At 42.2% G+C, this 16,392-nt stretch overlaps 1 protein-coding gene across 6 annotated transcripts in view; it reads left to right on the forward strand.

The window, feature by feature from the left end:
* Window positions 1-16,345, forward strand: part of kif16b (kinesin family member 16B) — a 29,337-nt gene extending 12,992 nt beyond the window's left edge. Inside the window, exons 11-25 of one of the 6 annotated variants that reach the window (XM_015390017.1) lie at window positions 705-770; window positions 1,079-1,138; window positions 1,227-1,346; window positions 1,456-1,507; window positions 1,588-1,725; window positions 1,862-1,944; window positions 2,020-2,108; window positions 5,980-6,012; window positions 6,303-6,356; window positions 6,457-7,794; window positions 7,910-8,068; window positions 8,227-8,335; window positions 8,568-8,615; window positions 8,852-8,899; window positions 15,961-16,345. In XM_015390017.1, coding sequence (XP_015245503.1) covers window positions 705-770; window positions 1,079-1,138; window positions 1,227-1,346; window positions 1,456-1,507; window positions 1,588-1,725; window positions 1,862-1,944; window positions 2,020-2,108; window positions 5,980-6,012; window positions 6,303-6,356; window positions 6,457-7,794; window positions 7,910-8,068; window positions 8,227-8,335; window positions 8,568-8,615; window positions 8,852-8,899; window positions 15,961-16,134 — 2,571 coding nt within the window. In that variant the 3' untranslated portion in view covers window positions 16,135-16,345. The other 5 variants (XM_015390012.1, XM_015390013.1, XM_015390015.1 and 2 more) reach the window with 5 other exon arrangements.
* Window positions 16,346-16,392: the final 47 nt, after the last annotated feature.

Below are 16,392 nucleotides of genomic sequence, written 5' to 3' on the forward strand. Positions count from 1 at the left end.
AAGTGGCCAGTGAGTGTATATATATATATATATATATAAATATATGTATATATGTATATGTATATGTAATGTGTATATGTGTATATATATGGCCCCAGCACTGAACTCTGAGGTTCTCCACAATATTTTTTCCAGAGTGCCAGATCGTTGTCAGTGTTACAAAACAAAACTGATATGCAATCATGTCTTCAGAACAGGGAGCAAGACCAGCTCTACAGGGCCACTGGCCCCTGTTGGCCCCTGTCTAGAATCACCCATTTATTGTTTTGTCTTCCCCTACAGCCGGGGGGTAAAACATCCTGTTAATATTTCTGATTTATCTCAGAAATCATCCCATTTTCGTCTGTGTGGTGCTGACCTTCCTGTTACACGTTTTCAGCAGTTCTTCAGGCGTTCTGGAGGCAGGAGAAGTGCCCTCTGGAAAACTTACAGCTACTTTTTCCATCCAGCATCATGAAAGGGTTTCATTCAGTTAAATAAAGCACTAGTGTAAAGATATCAAAATATCAATAAGTTTTGATATATTAGTTGTTTTTTTTATACCAAACACTGAGTAGCAAAGTAAATAGGAAAACGGATCCACTTAACATTAACAGCAGCATCGTAAAACTCGCTCTTTAGAGGCAGAGATTATAAAAACAAAATGAAGTCAAATAGGTGTGTTAATTTGTACTAGTATAACACGTTTGTGTTTGAACCCTCAGATTGCTCTGCTGGATTCACCCACGGCTCTGAGTATGGAGGAGAAGCTGCACCAGAATGAGGCCAGGGTAAGTCGGACAGTTCCTGCTGTCCTCACATGAAAGGCTGATTAAACTGTTGCCACTGCAAGAACTTTCATCCGAAAAGTATAGATGGGTTTTAAAAAATTGGGGTAAAGGCAAACCTTAAACTAAACATGTAGAAAATAATTCTTTATTAATAAGTTTTTATGTTTTCTTTCAGTTTTTCCATTTTTAATTCCTTTCTGCTCTTTATGTTTTAAATTTCTGCAACACTGACGGTCCGTTGTCGTTACTTCAATCCCAGAGCGTTAAATCTACTGCAAGTTGAAACTCTGGGTGGTTTTTGTTCGCAGGTTCTGGAGCTTACAAAAGAATGGACCAACAAATGGAATGAGACTCAAAACATCCTAAAGGTGAGACTCCAATTTGTTGGACTGGATTATGTACCAGGTTCAGTTTTAAATATTTAAGAACTTTTTGTGAATGTTTGTGATGCTGCAGGAGGAAACTCTGGCTCTCAGGAAAGAAGGAATCGGAGTGGTGTTGGACTCTGAGCTGCCACACCTCATCGGCATCGATGACGACCTTCTCAGCACCGGCATCATCCTGTATCACCTTAAGGTGATGCAAGACATAGTGTTTCAAATCTGAAATGAGTTTGAAGGAATTTCCCCAATCAGGTATGAGGTGTTTGGGTTGTTCAGGACATGTCTCTATGTTTTGACCTCAGGAGGGACGTACATACGTGGGCAGAGAGGATGCATCCACCGAGCAGGACATCAGTAAGTCCCCCTCCTGTTGCCTGATTAATCCAAGTCCAGTACAAGTTCTGTTTTGTAGATATTCTGTTCTCCTCCTGCAGTTCTGCACGGTCTGGACCTGGAGAGCACACACTGTGTGTTTGAGAACCAGAGCGGGACGGTTACCCTGGTGCCGCTCGGAGGAGCTCAGTGTTCTGTTAACGGGGTTCAAGTGACGGCACCGTCGCAGCTCAACCAAGGTGAGGCACCAACTTTAAAGGGATACTTCTGGGTTTTTTCAGGTCTCCATCCATCTCAAGCTGCTGATTTGGTGTATAGTTCTAAACGGATGGATCTGGATGTTTTCGTTTGTTTTACCTTCTGTTTGTGGTTTAGGAGCCGTTATCCTGCTGGGCCGGACCAACATGTTTCGTTTCAACCATCCGAAGGAAGCAGCCAAACTAAGGGAGAAACGGAAGGTGAGTGCAGGGGAGTCCAGAGTTCTTTGATTTGCTTTCAGTTGGAGCAATGTAGTGACTCTGGTGTCTCCTTAGAGCGGCCTCCTGTCATCGTTCAGCCTGTCCATGACGGATCTGTCCAAATCCTGTGAGAACCTCTCCACTGTGATGCTCTACAACCCGGGGTGAGTCTGTGTCCCTCAGCACTTCATCCTGCTGCATCCCAACATAGACCCTCCTCCACCTCAGGCCTCAGCAGATTTAGCTGTGGTTCATTTATCTGGTTGGCTAAATGAGACACACCTGACTGACAGGTGGGGGCGTGGTTCACTGAAACGACCTGCTGCCTTTAATTCAACATCAGATTTATTGGCTCATCAGCTGACAATAAAGGCAGTGTTTAAAGTTCACTAAGCTGAGGCATCAAGTTTCCCTGATGGAAACTTTAAAGAAATCAGGAGGAACAGAATCGGCTTATTAAATAAGAATAACAATAGAAATACGTTTTTAATTCTGTAATTTGAATCAAAATCATTTATATTCTATAGATTCAATTCAACCAGAGAGGCTCATTGCAGCTTGTTTTTATCCTCTATTGATTTTTAAAATATTTTTTACAGCTAATATAACCCTAAATTATATATATATTGTTAAAACAAAACTGGAGGATTAAATCAGACCAATAGGTTTTTATCTGTTATGATCCATCATCCACTATGATGGTGAGCTCTGACTTGGCCAGTGTGAAGCCAAACCTGAACTTCAGAGAATATTTGAAGCATCTTATGTGAGACTCTTGCTCATCTTTCCAAAGTCCTTTAATTTCTTTTGCAAAGATTATTTTTTAAGATTAAAGGTTTAGGTTAAAGGTCTGGAGGAAGAAAATCAACTTCTCTTTGAGTCTAGTGTTAAATTTCTACAGTCAGTCGTGACTACAGTGCCATCAGGAGAGGCTGTTATGATTTCTCACCCACATCAGTAGATTATCTAATTTTCCAGCAGGACTTGGTACCAGCTCACATTGCCAGAGGAACCAGCAACGCCTTAAATCACTATAGTAACCACTGCAAACTGGTCCAGCTGAATCCTCCGGGTATAAAGAGAACGAGTCTTGAATTAAAAATGCAGACAAGCTGAAGGCTATAAAAGGCACCAGGGCTTCCCTGACCTCTCAGTAGAAGCAAAGGTTGACCTCCTCCATGCTAAACTGCATTGAGGGTAGGATTCAGGCAGAAGGCCAGACTAGGTAGAAGGCAGATACTGAACATGGACATAAAGTTCAGTAGGGTCGTAATACTTGTTTGTTTATATTTTTATTGATGGGATGTAATAATGCAGTCTCCTGAGAAACTAGAGCCCCGTTTACACTACCCTCTAAAAAACCGGTCCGTGCCGAGCTTGGATCAGTTAACCGTGCCAAGCTTGGTTCCTTAACATTCAGGAAGTTTGTGGAGAGTCAGGAGAAGAAGGCAGGCTTTGGTGAATATACCTGATGGAGTCTGCTTTTGGGAAGTGGATACGACAAACGATCTAACAAATCAGGGCTACAGACGCAGGAAAATACAACTGGAGTTAAGGTTCATCGCAACGCAGAATCATCACTGGAAGTTGTGTGGATCGGTACGGAAGCTTGTATTTTCATGAATGTCAAAAATGTTATGATTACGGAGGCTGTTAAGAGATGACGTGCTCTTCTCATGCCCTCTTTGTTATCTAAGAACTGAGCCAGAACTGGACCAAGCCTAGCTCTACTGATGAACTAGTACGTGGTTCGGTTGGGTCTGTCGCAGTCCGGTTCAGATATGTGTGCCATTTACACGTAACAGTTATTTCGCTTAGATCTTGGCACGATTTCAAAAGGGTAGGGTAAATAAGGGCTTATTTTTCTGATTTTAGTTGTTCATGGTTTGTTAAAGTCTCTGGTAGAGGGCCAGGGAATCAGAACCTTAAAGAAACACACTAATTCTTTTGGAATTGGGACCAAATGTGTGTCTAGTTTTAGAAACAACCCAAGATGGCCTAAGAGAGCTGAGCTGGAAAGCTAAAAAAACTGTGTGAGTTTCTCTATGGGAATAATTTAGGCTAGTTACGGTTGAAGTAAAGTTCTGGAAGAACATTAAAATGGCCCAAATGCTGAAAGTCTGCAAGGCAAGTTTATTTGTATAGTACAATTCAGTACAAGGACAATTCAAAGTGCTTTACACAAATTAAATAATAGAATAGAAGAAAAATAGAAGCAGAACTATTGCAAATAAAGATAAAAGCAGGTAGTAAAACATTTTGACCACAACCTTAAACTAGTAATATCTCAGTTAACAGTTAAACTCAGAAAAGAGTCGAAAGCAGCTCTAATCAAGTAGGGTTTTAACTTTGACTTAAAAGAACTCAGGCTTTCAGCACTTTTACAGCCTATACAAATCTGTATGTGACGACAAATCTGTATGTATTTTGGTGCTGATCCATTCAGTGATTTATTTACTAACAGAAGGATTTAAAGGTTTTTTTCTCTAAAACAAAAGGGAGCCAATGCAAGGACTTCAGAACTGGGCTGAACTTAGAATGTTCTCTACTTTCTAAGTTCTAGAGAAAAGTTTTTCTAGCTCCTGCTTATGCATTAGTCATTTAATCCTGCAAATGATCTTCATGTTATAACAGGCTGACTCAGACCTGAACCTTCAAAGGCACGTAAAGGGAGTTACTGAGTCCATCATGACACCAAGATTTTGGCCATAATCAGTGGTTTCTAGCTGTAGTAGCAGAAGCGGTGAAGTAAAGCTGGATCTCTCCTTGATTGGTTTGAAGATTATTACCTCAGTTTTGTTTTTATTTAGTTGGAAAAAACATTATGTTGCATCCACTTATTGATCTGTCATAAGCATCTAGCCAATGGGCTCATAGTCACCTGGTGACATTTTCATGTAAAGCTGGTTATCGTCTGCATATTTATGGTAACTGTTCTTTTTTGCTATAATCTGAGTTTAGGGGATAATGTAGATATTCAATAGAAGGGACCCCAGAATGGAGCCTTTAGGAACTCTACGTGTGGTTTTTCTGGTCTCTGAAGTTCCTTAATGACACATAGAAGTCCCTACCCTTCAGGTAGGATTTAAACCAGACCAGAGCGGTATCAGAAAGGCCGACCAAGTTTTCCTGGCACTGTAGTCAAATCAAGTGATCAACAGTATCAAATGCTTCATTGAGGTCAAATAATACCTGCACTGTGGTTCTTCCATGGTCTGAATTTATACGGATGTCACAAAACACCTTAATCGGGTCAGTCTCTGTACTGTGGTTGGCACAGAAACCTAACTGTAAGACATCAAAGCAAACGGTCATTGTTAAGAACGCATTTAAGGGCCTGTAGTTTTGCAGGAAGCAAGTAAAGATATGAATGATGAAAGTTGTGGTGAGGGAAAGGGGAAAAAAAACGGAAAAAAAACAGGGCAGCTTAAAAACTGATTTATTCAACTTTTTTGTTTTGTTTTTATCAACTCAAACCTTAAATCAGATGATCAAATTCTTTCACCTTAAAGTTATTTTATCCTGTTTGTAATTTTCAAAATGTTTGACATATTTTTAAGATTTTATCTTTTATTACAGAAGAAAATAGGAAGGACTTTGAGAATTCAGATTAAATCTGAAAATGATGCAATGAGTAAAAAAAAAAAAACCCATTTTGTTTTACATTTTTAGTTTAGTTTTTTTGGTTTTTTAGAATTATGCAAGTCTTCGTGCATTTCTGAGGTTCTTAAATTAAATTTGTATCTATCTTACTGTTTTATTTAAATATTTTAGATGAAAGGGTTTATTTTGTTCATCAATTAAAATACCTTTTCTATGTGTATATTCTTGGGGATTTATTTTTGGCTAAAGAATGAGAACATTAAGTCGAGATTAAAGTGGAATTGAAATGTAAAGCAACTGAGAAAAATTCAGGAAGTGTTTTTGTGTCACATTTATCTAATTTATAACCACCTTTTTATCCTGAGCTGATCTAAATAAACACCCAGCTTATGGATGAGGAATTAACTTTGTCCCCCCCTGTCCTGTTGACAGTCTCTTCACTCAGAAGGGCCCCGTCTTCCTCAGGTAGACTCAGTCGTCCACTTCTTGTCTAACTGTCCCGTCCTGACCCAAAGGCGTCTGTCGACTCGTCCACCTCACCCTCACTGTCTTATTTCATTTAGTCACATCAGTTTGCCGCTTTTGTCCTCTCTGTGACGTCCTACACTAGAGCCTGTGTCCATGCCTGGAGTTTCCCGTCAAGCTTGTTTTCTTTTTTCTTTGCTGCTTCCACTCACTCAGCTCATTTTTGTCCCCTGAGTGTCCGTCAGTTTTTGGGTAATGGTGCAGGAAGTTACCTGTGTTTGTTTCCTCAGGTTGGAGTTTGAACGGCAGCAGAGGGAAGAGCTGGAGAAACTGGAGATGAAAAGGTAAACGGGTTTTTGAGGAATTGCATCAGATTATCGACGGTCGATTGGTTCTTTATGAGCGCCAAAGGGGGATTTGCTTTACGGGTTTGTTTTTCTGCAGGAGGCTAATCAAAGAGATGGAGGCGAAGCAGCTAAGTGAAAAGGCGGAGCTGGAGCGCCTACAGCAGGAGGTGGAGAGTCAGCGCAAAGAATCTGAGGAGGTGCAGCAAAGGATCCTCCGTCAGGAGGAGACCCTTCGTCGCCGCAGCCAGGACATCGAGAGCCGTCTCCGAGACTTCTTGGCTGAAAAAGAGCGCTTTGAGGAGGAGAGGCGTTCTGAAATCCAGGAAGTGGAGCTGCAGCGCAGAAAACTTCAGAAGCTGCAGCAGGAGGAAGAAGAGGAGGAACAGGAGGTGAAGCGTCGGCAGCAGGAGGCTGCAGAGCAGACTGAGATCTATCGTGAGCTGGAGCGACTGAAGAAGGAGCGCGAGGAGCAACAGATCCGCCTGGAGATGGAGCGGCGGCGGCTGGAGGAGCAGGAGCGGGAGCAGCTGAGTCTTGTTGGGAGGCTGGAGGAGCAGCTGAGGGAGAAACAGGAGGCAGCCGCCGCCCTGCTGACCATGGAGGATGTCCGGCGCCTAGAGGAGGAGAGACGTGGGCTGGCTGAGATCAGAGAGGCCCTCCTGCGAGCCAAAGAGGCGGCTGAGCGGACGGACGTGGAGGACGCCAGCAAAGAGGCGCGCTCCGTCCAGAGGCAGTACACCGCCTTTAAGGAGGCTCAGGTGAAGGAGCTGGGAAATCTGGAGGAGGGGCTCCGACGGCAGAGGGACCTTCTGGAGAAAGAGGTGGCGGCAGAGAAGAGCACGCTGCTGCTTCTAGCCCACGGACTGAAGGAGCGGCAGCAGCAGCAGCTGAAGGAGGTGCAACACAAAGGAGCTCAGGACACCACAGCAGTCTGTCAGGAGGAGCAGCTCCTGCGGCAGGCGGAGCACCGACTGCACTTCAAGGAGCGACAGCTGGCCAACCTGGCCGTCAGCCTCCTCCCTGCATTGGCGGAGGAGAAACAGAGGGCCGTGGAGGTGCTGGAGCGCAGCGCCGTGGAAAACGATGAGAACTGCGACGGCCCACCTGGACTGGACAACACGCTGTTCCAGGTGGAGAAGGAGCTGGAGGACAAGGAGGAGAAGCTGCACCTCCACTGGCACAGTGCCCAGCAGCTGCAGCAGCTCCAGGAGACCTATGAGTTTACGGCCAATGTGGCCCGGCAGGAGGAGAAGGTTCGGAGGAAAGAGAAGGAGATCCTAGAGTCAAAGGAGAAGCAGCAGAGGGAGGCCATGGAGCAGGCGGTGGCCCGGCTGGAAAGGAGACACTCTGCTCTGAGACGCAGTGTCTCCCTGGATCCGGACACTGAGGAGCAAAGGTGTTCCATAAGACCTGGGGCTGAGCTGGACCAGCAGAGGTAGAGCCCGGTTCTTGTTCACATAAATCCACCCTCTACTTGGTCATGAATCTGTCCTCCTGTTAGGATGGACCCCATTGATAAAAGGTGTTTTTTTGTTTTTTTTCCCCCACAGAGTGGAGCGTGAGATCCAGAAGCTGAGGCAGAGGATCAGCGAAGGTGAGAACCACAGCCGGACTCAGTCGGTCAGTACCGACGAGAAGACGGGCCTCACCAGCTCTCCGGTCGGCCACATCCAGGGCCTGAACCCACTGCTGCCGCTGTCTGATGACAGGTAGGGCTCTGGATCCTGGTGCTGCTCAGTCCCTCCTCTCTAGCTTTAGGCCCCCTTAAGTATAAACATTCCTCACTGATGTTTTTTTTATTTCACTGCTGCTTCTGCTCCTCTGGAGCAGTCAAGAAAATCGAGTAATTAACACTCTGCCTGTCTAGCAGAATAAACGCTTACATTGAGGAGGAAGTCCAGCGCCGGCTCCGCAAGATTAACCTCCTGAACGGCGGCAGTAGCATGGATCTGTCCCTGTCCTGTGAATCTCTCAGGGTAAGTTCCAGTTTTACCCTGGCAGAAAATCTGTGATTTCAGATCTGCTTCTGTTATTCTACCTGTGGACCTTGAAAACCTTAGTTCTGGTTTGAAGCTTCAAGAAGCAGCTGGTTTCCATTATTAAGGGAACAGATCATTTCCCTTACTGTCGTTATTAGCAGTAAAGATCTAGCAGGTGTAGAGATAATGTTTGTGTGCAGAACTGATCTTCAGCTCTTCAACTCTGCAGGACGACGAGGATGTTAGCGACTGTAGCTCTGTTAGATTAACAGATGAGGTAAGACCAGGATCCATCAACCGTCGCTTGTTCCTGCCCCATAATCTGCATGAACCCTCTGATGATGATGATGGTTTTCCTGGGGTTAATTTGGTCCCACTTTTTATTGGATCGTGCTCCCTTCCTCTCCTTAATTCCAAAAAAACAAAATAAAAACATAAAAAATTTAAAAAAAGAGCTGATTTACAACAGCATGTTTGTTTTATGGTGCCCTTAAGTTTTATTTCCATTTTTAGGAGGACGAGAAGCTGCAGAACATAAATCCACGAAGGCTGAAGTACGAGGTGAGACCTCAGTCTTATGAGCTTTGATTCTAAGTTTTATCATTGCTGTAATTCTTTTATATTGCTTACTTTGCATGAAAAATGGTTTCAGATGCATGTTAATTCAAAAAGTCTGATGATTTTTCATCTCTTAAAGTTTTTAATGGCATAAAATTAATGACTGTTTTAACAGAATAGTTCATCTTTATTAGGAATAAAGTTAAACCTAACCTTGAAATTCAGCAATGTCCAACATAACCAATGATGCCATGCTGTCCAGATCAGAACCAGAAGTTCTGTGACTAACACTTGGTCTAAGCATAATTTCTTCAGTCTTATTGAAATTGAGAATATTTCAGGCTATCCAGGCTTTGACTTCCGTGAGAGGGCAGATCAGAGTGGCATTTGCATATGAATAAAAGATTTTATGAACAGAAGACCCAAAGGCTACATATAGATAACAAAAGTGGCCCTAGAATAGATCCCTGAGGGACTCTACAAATACGGGAGACACTTTGTTCTCTGAGCAAAGTAAGCTTGTTTTGTGTTAATTGCTGTTGATGGAGGGTAACATTGTGAGACTTTGGAAATCATCTAAATTATTTAGTCTCCAGTCAATTCAATCCCTGTTTAGACAAACCACTGTTGTTTCTCCAAGAGCTGAGTTGTAACAGTAATTCCAAACCCTGAAGCTGCTGGGTGTGCTCTGCCATGAATCTCTGAACCACATCCAGATTGAAGGAGAATGTAACCCCATCATTCAAAGGTTTAAAGTTATATCTTAAGCTTTACGCTGTGCTTATCAGCCATCTGCTGTTTGTTTATTGATGGGCGGACCTGTCTGATGCAGATGTGCTGCAGCAGCAGACTGTGTTCTTCAGCATTCAGTCTGGAAGAAGATACAGTCCCTCTGTGAGACACATCCTGTGACTGTTTGTGAAAGGCTCAAACTCCCTCTTGAGCAGTTCTCCCAGACTTTCCTAACTGTGACCAGGAGGGGCACCTTAGGCTTAGTTTGAAAGTGTTTAAATAGTTATATGTTTAGAATAGCTAAAAACAACTGGATTTTAAACTAGTATTGCGCCTATGCCATTTTTTGGCCCCAATACCGATACCTGATACCTGGCTGTGCAGTATTGGCCGATACCGATACCATCTGTTTGGAATTTATGTGTGTCTGTATATATGAAGAACTACATACTACTTGGATGTAAAATAATTGCCATCATGGCTTTGTCAAGCTGCTGCCTACCTTTGTGAAGCAGGAAAAGACTAATACAAAATGAATCCAGTAGAATTTTTTTATTGCCTACCTGGAATGGGTGACAATAGTTGAATAAACTTTTGGCTCTCAAAATGGTATCGGTGCCCTATTTGTTGGTACTCGTGATACCAATACCACCATTTGAGTGCAGTATTGGGGCCCTGCCCGATACTGGCATCGGTTTCGGTGCAACACTACTTTAAACCTGTAAATAGAAACCAAAACAGATCCCCTGTCAAGCTTTTGGTTTGTTTGTTGTTTTGTTAGATTGTCAGCATTTTGACGTATTGCTCAGTGCATTAAAAGTTTGAAAAGTCAAATGGTAAATTAAAGTAAAATGTCCTCTGAAGTAGTTTTTCAAATGTTAAATCAGTTTGAGAAAAAAACTCTGGATGGAACTTCAGACAACTATCCAGATTTAAAATCAATCATCTTGAACATTAAGCTTATGCAATTTTGTGCTTTAGGTTATTTAGTTTAGATATTTACTTTTTTTTAGGGTTAAATTAATTTTAATACAGGCTCAGATACATGCATACATGCTTTCATCTAAAACCTTCCAGCAGTAAAGGTTAAAGGTATTGGACATTAAATCAATGATCATGAGGGTAGCTATAGTGTCCTGCCATTTCTGGAATGACACTCAGAGCACTTCCCTACCTCTTAGGCATAGTGGCGGTAGCACCATGCTGCAGTTCAGTGTTATTGCTAGTCATACTGGGACATCCTTGGGTGATGCTGGGTGCGGTGGTGCCACAGGAGTGACTCGTGTATGGAGGTCTATGTCAGTCCTCAACAAGACCGACCTTTGATCTAATCTTGGCCTGTAGACCAGGGTCCAGAACTTTGACACATATTTTCCCTCTTTTTTTAACCCTATCCTGTCATTTCCTGTCAGCATACTGACAAATGTCAATTGTGCCAAAACACAGGAGGTGGCCCATTGGAGGATTACTTACAAATTTCAAATTAGGACCCAGTTGGTTTCCAAATGGACAATGAATGGATCCAAACTGGACCAGAGAAAGGAGGATAACACTAAGTTTCTGAGATAAGCTTCCAAAATATCTAACCAAAATTCCTACTGGGAATTCATGACCTTTGCTTTAAATCTGGGGTTGTGGAAGAAGCAGACCAGCTTAGTTTACCTTGTCGAGTTAAGATGGAGTTACCAGATTTTAGCCTGAATGGTGTCAGAAACTTGTTGATGGACAAAAGATGTTTGGATGATGCCCGGCTTGTTAAGAGACATTTGAAAAAATTATGCGGTCTACCGTTTGTGTTTATCTTAGCCTGTGTCTGTGTATGTTAAACACACTTTGGGTTTACAAGTTTGATTTTCAGTCTTGTTTTAAGAAATTATGAGAGGCAAGAAAAGTTTCACTGATAAGACAGTTCAAAGTTGTTAATCTGTTCAACTGTAGGAAACTAACTACCGGTATTTAGATTAAATAAAAAAAATTCTATAAACACCCTACCAATGGCACTTCCTTCTAGTCATAAAGGCTAATTTATTTAAACTTTATTTATTTCAAATCAACATTTGACTGAGAAGTAATTTTCTGCTTAATTTGCATGTCGACCTCTTCCCACTCTGTCACAATCTCTTATGTCTCACCTGTGCACCTGGTGATTGGACTGTAATTCTCATTGGGTGGATCACGGACTTCAGCTTAATTCACACAGTTTCCATCCTTGCCGATGTAGTCATGGACTTCCCCCTTCTGCACACAGAATACCTGCTGGTCTAACCTCATGGACCTTCCGGGATTTGAGACAAGTTTACTCCACGATGTCCAGAACGTGTTTGAAGAACCAAAGAATGAACTTGAGGAGCCTGAGAGAGAAAAAAAGCTCAAGTCCTTGGATAAACTCTTGATTGAAAAATACTTTGATAAAGAAAAATGGTGGGAAGGAGAAGTAAATATTCTTGCAGAAAATGGGCTCCAGGCTCTTTGTGGACCCGATTGTTGCTACAAAAGCCAAGAGAACAGACTGATTGGAAACCATAACATTACCAGTAACTGTAACAATTTCTACTTTGACTCTAATGACAAGAAGATGTTGAACAAACCATTTGATCACCATTCAGATAAATCAAACTATTATCAGATATGTGAGAAAGAAGGAGACAAAAAATCTGAATTTTCAAAGCCTCAAAGCTCTGATATCCCAAATCAAGAGGAGGAGACTAATGGGTCAATAAAACAAGAAGCAGAAAAAATATCAATGCATAGGATAAATTCATTAGAGGATCTTGAAAATGTAAAGAATCAAGCTCAAAACATTCACAGCCATTCAATAGAAGAACTTGAGCTTTTAAAACTGGAAAACTCTGGCAAGGAGTTAATCAGGGCAGAAGAAGTTTCTAAAGAGCACTCTATCAGCCCTATTAAAGAGGAAAGAGATTTCAAACCTTGCAGACATAGTTTTGAGGATCAGAAAGAGCCCATTGTTCAAACCCAAACGCAGGAGAAGGGAAAAGTGTCAGAAAAGTCAAATTCTCAAATATCCTGCAATGATTTCGTCAGCTCTGCGCAGGATTCAAAACAAGAAATGTTGGACGGTAACAACCACATTTTAGACCACTTTGAAAATGATGAGAATCAATCTAGTGTAATTGAGAGAGCAGACAAGTCTGAACTGTTAAAGCTGCAAAGCTCTGGGAGTGAGTTCATCATCTCAAAGCAAAATTTAAAAGAAGCCATAAACTGTCCAGTAAAGCAAGAGAACTCTGAGAATAAAAGCAGCATTTTAGACAATCCTGAAAATGTCCAAAATCAAAGCCTTAGCCTGGAAGGCAAAGAAGAAAGGGAAAAAGACAAAGAGGCATCAGTAAATCGGGGACCGTCTAACAGGAGCTACATTTGGGATTACATTTCTAAAGTCAAGAACCAAACTCTTTATCCGTTGACTATCAGAGAGTCCGAACTGCTCAAGTGGCTGAGTTCTGGTAGACACCATGTCGGCTCCAACCAAGATGTAAAGTCACTTGATGTGGAAACTGAAGAAGAAAAAAGCAATGCTGCAGGAAGGACTGGTTGGGGCTACGTCTGGGAAAATGTTTCTAAAGTTAAGAATCAAACTCTGCCCCCATGGATTAATGGAGAGCTTGAAATGCTAAAGCTTCTGAGTTCTAGCAGAGCTGAAAAAGGATCAGAAAACTCTGAGTTAACGGAGTTAACCAGCAGGAGCAATCTTTGGGATTACGTTTCCAAGATTAAGAACCAAACTCTACACCCATTGACTGATGGAGACTTTGAACTGCGCAGTTGGCTGAGTTCTGGTAGTGACTATATCAGCTCCAAACAAAACATAATGTCAGTTAATGATAAAACAGACCAAGAATTGGGTGATGCTGCAGATGGGGTTTCAGCTGGAAGAAGCTCTGTGTGGGACTATGTCAATAAAGTGAGAAACCAAACACTGTACCCATGGAGAGCCCAGGAATCTAAGCTGTCCATAGATCAGGCATCCTATTTACCCAACTCTGACAATGAGTCTTTTATGTCTGGGCTGAACTCAAAGTCGGTTGTAGGGGGAATGGGACAAGAAACGGTTAAATGTCCAGAAAGTGCAACCTCTAGCATGAGCAATCTTTGGGACTATGTTGCAAAGGTTAAAAACCAAACCCTTTATCCATGGAGGTCAGATGAACCAGAGCGTCCACAGTCAAATGTCGAGCAGGATACTGTTGCCCTTGTTGATAATATTGGACAAGGAAAAAATGAGAAACCACAGGGCATGACCAGTAGGAAATATCTCTGGGACTATGTTACAAAGGTCAAGAACCAAACCCTCTGGAGAGCAGAGGAAGCTGAGCTGTTCAAGGACCAGTCGGCCAACTTCCACCGCTCAGAAAACGATCCCATCCAAGGTCTGGGTGAAATGAACAAAAGCCAAGTTTTGGGCTACTTTACAGGAAAGCTTTCAGATGTGTACAAAGATGCTGAGAGACGATTACAGGGCACACGAGACTTCATTCGAAACGTAGGGGTCAGTGATATGAAGTATGCGGTTTCTCAGTACGTGAACATGTCTAAAGATCTCCCGCTGATTCAACAAACAAAACTTCAACCCCAATCAAACATTGTTCCTGAAAAGAAAGTCAAATTGGTGGATCTGTCGAGTACATGCCTCCATAGTGGTTCTCAAGGATTTGGGTTGAATGCAGCCTCATTATGGCCCAAGGGGTCTGTGTCCTCAATCAGAAACACTGGTACAGAGAACTCCCGTCCAGAGGAGTTTTATCAGGGTCTTGTTGAGTTTCCACCAGCTTTGACAGAACTTCGTGGTCTCTCATCCCAGCAGATCCTGGAAAAAATTCATTCTCTATCCGCTGAAAGATCAGTTAAAAAGATTCTGAGCGTCTTTTGGCTCAGAGCTGCCAGCTATGAGCAATCCAGGCCAAAACCAGTTTCCCTACTTTTGTCAGAAGAGGGTCTGACTGTTATTTCAGCTGAAAAAGACACCATCGGTCTTTTCCATCATTTCGACTTTATTGAAATCAAGGAGGTTCAGATCAGTTTGGGAGGACAGCATGTCCGTCTGATTGGGTCTAGTGAGGATTCTGTTCTGGCTGTCTTCACTTACAACCAGGAGCTTACGCAGGACTTCTGCAAGGCTCTGCTGAAGGCATCCTGTCCTCAGAAAATCTCTGAGGTGACAGAAACCCACCCATTGCTTTCAGAGGACCTGATGGCTCTGTCTTTGGATTGGACCTCCAGGGTTTCTGATATTGTCTTGGACAGTGGTCTGAAAGTCACTTCAAGATTCAAGCGGGTTCTTGCAGACCTTTTCTACATCATTCATGGGAATATGGACGGTCCTGACAAACCCTCTCTGGCGAATATACATCCTCTGCTCTACACCAGCGTCAGGGTGACAAGCTCAGGCCGGGGTCAACCGGACTCTCTGTTCCAGTTCCTTCTAACGGACTCTCATATTGGTCTTCTTCAGGAGGATGGAGTCTTTCATCCAGTGCCACGGGGATCCAGCAAGGTTCCCGTTCAGCCCCAGTTCCAGGGACTAAAGCTGCGCAGGCGTTCAGACATCAGGTGTCTGCTTGTCAGAAGGAATGAATCCTGCTTTGGTGTAGATGTGGTCTTTACAAATCACTGTAGTCAAAGTCTGAAACGGAGGGTGGAGTTTAGGCATGGCTCAGCAGATGTTCCGTTCTCCAGCAAGCCACGCGACTCTTGGAAATTAACTTTTGGCTGCTCTTCAGAAGCTCAAATGCTCATAAACCATTTGTGCATCTAAAAGGGGACCTAACCACAGTTAATCTGCAACAGTGACTCTGGGGAGTATCAAGTGCTCCGTTAATTTTAGGATGTAAACCATTTTCAAAGACAAATTAACATTAAAATGAATTTTAAGTGTTTTTTAAACTTATTTTAAACTTTTCTATGACATATTGAAATCATAGGGACTATATTTAAAGGGGCTTTAATGAGTGCAATAAAAATAAGCTGCTGCTGACCAAAGAAAGTTTGAAGTTTATTCATCATAATGACTTGTTTGTTACAAGGGGAGATTAATGGTGTCACTTATTCATTTCGTTACAATGGGAAATGTCAGTAAATATTGAATTTTGCACGTTATTTTTGTGTTGTTGATTTCAAACTAAATAAAGATTATTTGAATTTGAGTTGAAGCCTTTTTCCCTTTTTTATATTTGATTTTTTTATTTATTTATTTTTATTAAGGTTTTGCATTTTCCTCTAATTTATTATCAATCTGTTTAAGTATCAATCTTTTACTGTCTGCTACTCTTTCCTTCTGTTTTCCCGTCTGGTTTTGGTGATTTCTCCGGCAGCATTTGATGTCCCGAGCGGCTGGGAAGGCCTCTGATGGCGTTAAAGAGCCCATCAAAATTAGCATTCCTCGTTACGTCCTCCGTGGTCAGGGCAAGGATGAACACTTTGAGTTTGAGGTGAAGGTGAGTCCATCGAAGCAGAGTATCACTAAATGTCTTATTTATGGCTATTGAAGAATGCTAAAACAAAAAATGCCATGGAAAGATGTTCCACCATCTCCACGGAACCTTTTTTTCTGCTGACGTCATTATGTTTAGTAGATGCAATTTGTTTTGAACGACCACCTGAGCAGATCAACTATAAAAAACATTCTCCTGTTTCACAATTCATTTGTATATTTATTCATTTTGAGCAGTTTTTTTTTTCTTTTTATGAATATGGATTAACGGTGTCTGTAAATCAGATTAGAGTTTGTGAATATTTAAACAAAA

This window comes from Cyprinodon variegatus, unplaced genomic scaffold, assembly GCF_000732505.1.
Source record: "Cyprinodon variegatus isolate N-32 unplaced genomic scaffold, C_variegatus-1.0 Scaffold481, whole genome shotgun sequence".
Taxonomy (NCBI): Eukaryota; Metazoa; Chordata; class Actinopteri; order Cyprinodontiformes; family Cyprinodontidae; genus Cyprinodon; species Cyprinodon variegatus.